This window comes from Labrus bergylta, chromosome 20, assembly GCF_963930695.1.
Source record: "Labrus bergylta chromosome 20, fLabBer1.1, whole genome shotgun sequence".
In the NCBI taxonomy this organism is placed as follows: Eukaryota; Metazoa; Chordata; class Actinopteri; order Labriformes; family Labridae; genus Labrus; species Labrus bergylta.
This window is the reverse complement of record NC_089214.1, coordinates 17,882,092-17,885,778: the sequence shown is the minus strand read 5'-3', so window position 1 is coordinate 17,885,778 and position 3,687 is coordinate 17,882,092. Positions and strand designations below refer to the sequence as shown.

General features: G+C 40.7%; 1 protein-coding gene across 1 annotated transcript; it reads right to left on the bottom strand.

Annotated features, from left to right (window-relative positions):
- Positions 1–1,066: 1,066 nt before the first annotated feature.
- On the bottom strand, positions 1,067–3,374 carry LOC109987509 (tripartite motif-containing protein 16-like). Its single transcript, XM_020638613.3, has one exon. It carries the CDS (start codon positions 3,321–3,323, stop codon positions 1,638–1,640), a length of 1,686 nt encoding a protein of 561 aa, XP_020494269.1. The 5' UTR covers positions 3,324–3,374; the 3' UTR covers positions 1,067–1,637.
- Positions 3,375–3,687: the final 313 nt, after the last annotated feature.

Genomic DNA, 3,687 nt, shown 5'->3' with positions numbered 1-3,687 from the left:
AGAATGTTCCAGTGTGCACGAGGGGCTGTGCATTTTTTAAGTATTCTGTGACTTTTTTTTCTCCTCCTTTTCTTGTGAAACAACAACACTCTCTCTGTCAGGATTAACAAATTAACCACTGTATATTAATATATATATATATATGGCTGCACCAATAATGTTTGGCATGCTCGGAGCATTCATTGTTAATTTATACAAACTGAAATTGATCTGTTAAATTAGACTTAAAGCTGTGCCCATTAATTCACAGGGTTCCCTTCTCTGTCGTAGGATGAGGTGAGGACACTAAGTACAGAGAGAATTCTTTCCTCCAAGTCAATAAGGTTGTCATTAGTATACTTTCACCAGTGCTTTCTCTATCCTATAGTGCACGCCTTTCCTTAAAACCAGGGGCCATATTCAGAAATCTTTATTGAATTTTTTATTTTATTTCATAGAGACAATGCAATTTAACATAGTTTCAATACAAAGCATTAAACTGATGTGCTGCATAAAGAGTATATAGATATTGCTAATTTCCAGCTCGTGTCTCCAGTTGGGCCTTTGTGTAAACAAACAGATTAAAAATGTACAACATTTGATTACATAAAACCCCATAACACTATATGGGGATACATTAAAATACATACAAATGCTATGAACCAGTTTAAAATACAGTTTTAAGATACTATTTAAAAGTGGGTACAGCTCTGGTTTGCTTTTTGTTTTATAAGTACAAAGAGTTGCTCCTTGTGACAAATTCTATGAAAATTCTTAGAATCTTGACGTTTTCTAATTTCTCCTTTAAGTCAAGACTAGATCCTAGTAGAGATATAAGTTATTCACAAAGCATCGTATCCCTGAAGAGAGCTCCTGAGTTGAAACAGTGTAGGAGTAGTGAGGAGGGCTTTTAAGAGGCTTAAGAGATTCTCAAGCTGAGGAGAAAACGGAGGAAAAAGACTCATATTCATATTAATTAGATTAAGTACTAAAATTAATTATTATTATTGTTGTAAATAAACATGAGCATATGAATATATGGGTACAGCAAATGGCACACAGAGAACAAAAGGAGTACAGACGGGAGTCTCGATTGAGAAAATTCTCATTCAGTCATAAATTAGTTGGGCTGAACAGACAATTATTCATGCAGACGTTTCAGTACATGGACTTCTTCAGTGCAATGTTAAGTCCTTCAAAATGAAGTTTACTCCACAGGAGCATCAAATGACTACGGTGGCTGGGAAGTGCAAAGCAAAATTACAAAGTGTTAAACACTTTTACAAAATGTGAGACAAATTTACATTTTGAAAAACATTTTTACATTTTATGAAACAAAATTACAAAACCAAAAACACTTACCAAGGAAAAAACACATTTACATTTTATAAAACAAATTTACAAACGACAGAATCTTGACAGAAAGGGAATGTACCGCGACAAAATAAAACAAACAAAATGACCCCTCACTTGATCACTTCCGGGTCACTTCTGACATTTGGTACATTCCCATTTTGTCAAGATTCTGTCGTTTGTAAATTTGTGTAAGTTTGATTGACAGGTGACCACGATAAGATCTCTGCAACGAGCGTGGATAAAAATCAAGTTGAAGATTTAAACACAGCAAGTTAAACATCTGTCTCGTTAATGACTTCCATCTATTTCAGTTTACACAACTCAGCAGAGCCTTCAAAACTGTCAAACGTGTAATCAAACCCGAGTCCAGCATGTAGAGGCTGAGTGAATGTGGTCTTTTCTCTGTGGAGGAGAGTCATGGTTTTAGAGATGTTGTAGAAGGACAAAATACCTGCTCTGCGATCCAGGTACACTCCTACTCTGAAGGACTGAGTACCTAAGACAAGAGTGATAAGATTGTTGTAATAAAAGACACAACCGTTGTAGTCACAATCTAACCTGCAAGATTTGTCATTATGTCCAAATGCACTCTCATTCCAACTCCCTGCTCTGCTGATATTCTTGTATGCAACTGCTACAGAAACTCCTTCTCCTCTACACTTTATCTCCCAGTAACAACGTCCAGTCAGACTCTCTTTACTCAGGACCTGATAACGTTCAGTGAATCTGTCTGGGTGACTAGAATAAAGATGGGTCTGAAACGTATATCTTACTTTTCTGTTCCCATCAGATAATAACAGCTGTGTGTGTGCTGTGTTTGGATCCAGTGTGATGTCACATGAATATTTTAAAAAGTCAGCTCTGGTCTTGGGCTGTGGCTCTGACAGTGAAACATCCACTTCAGTCACTGTCTGTGAGATGTTTGTCCATTTCTCTCTCAGGATGTCCTGTAGTTTATCTCTGACTTCTGACACAGCCGCTGTCACATCCTCAAAGACCCTCAGAGGACGGATCTTGATGCTGGATGAGTGTGTAGATTCACTGAGTGTTGACAGTGAGGGGTAGTCATGTAGAAACTGGTTGTGGTCCTGTGTGTGTGAGATCTTCTCCAATTCAGCGTCTCTCCTCTTCAGCTCAGTGATCTCCTGCTCCAGCTTCTCCTGAAGCTCTCTGACTCGACTCACTTCAATTTGCTGCTGGGATCTGACCTGCTGCTTCACATCAGAGCGTCTTTTCTCCATGAGACGGATCAGCTCAATGAAGATCTTCTCACTGTTCCCCACTGTTTTATCAGCGGAGCCATTGATAGCCTTCACCTCCTGTTGGAGCAGCTTCACATCTTTCTCTCTGTCCTGGATTCTCTGCTGGATGTTTTGTCGACTCACCTCCAGCTCTTTCTGCTTCTCGCTCCTTTCTACTGCAGCTGAGACTGTGTCATGACCTTTGTGTTCGTCCACAGGGCAGAGATAACAGATAGACTGCTGATCAGTGCGACAGAACATCTTCATCACCTCATCATGACGAGAGCAGATGTTCTCCTGGAGCTTCTTGGAGGGCTCCACCAGCTTATGTTTCTTAAAGACAGGTAGTTCAAAATGAGGCTGGAGGTGTTTCTCACAGTAAGAGGCCAGACACTGCAGACAGGACTTACAGGCTTTCAGTTTTCTCCCGGTGCAAACGTCACAGGCCACATCTTCAGATCCAGCATAGCAGTGATCAGCAGGAGCAGCTTGGAGTTCAGTCTTCTTCAGCTCCTCCACTAAATCTGCCAACATGGTGTTTTTCCTCAGGTCAGGCCTCGCTGTGAAGGCCTGTCTACACTGAGGGCAGCTGTAGACTGTCTTCTCATCCTCTGTATCCCAGTGGCTCTTAATACACTTCATGCAGTAACTGTGTCCACAGGAAACAGTCACCGGATCCTTCAGGAGATTCAGACAGATCAAACAAGAGAAGGTTTCCCGGTCCAGCTGAACTCCTTTCTGCGCCATTTCTCCTCTCAGTAACAACGACTGTCTGAGATTCACTTCATCATAACTGAAAACAAGTTTCACCTCTGATCTACAAAGTATGTGGCTGTGCATGTGACTGTGCAGGTGTTGTTGGTTACACCCATCCTCAAACTGTAGATCTAAAGGGGTGGGAACCATGAAGTATGAGGATAGAGTGCAGCAGGCTGTGTTTGAGAGCAGGAAGAAGGAGGGCTGATAGAACTACGATTCATTCCAGGAAGAGGAGCGGTTTGAGAGAGATACTTGTTTACAACAGAGAACATTTCTCTTTTAAAAACACCTCTCCTTTCAGATTTTAGAAAAGGTGTCCCACTTTATTTCAAAATAAAAGCAGAGTTGAATA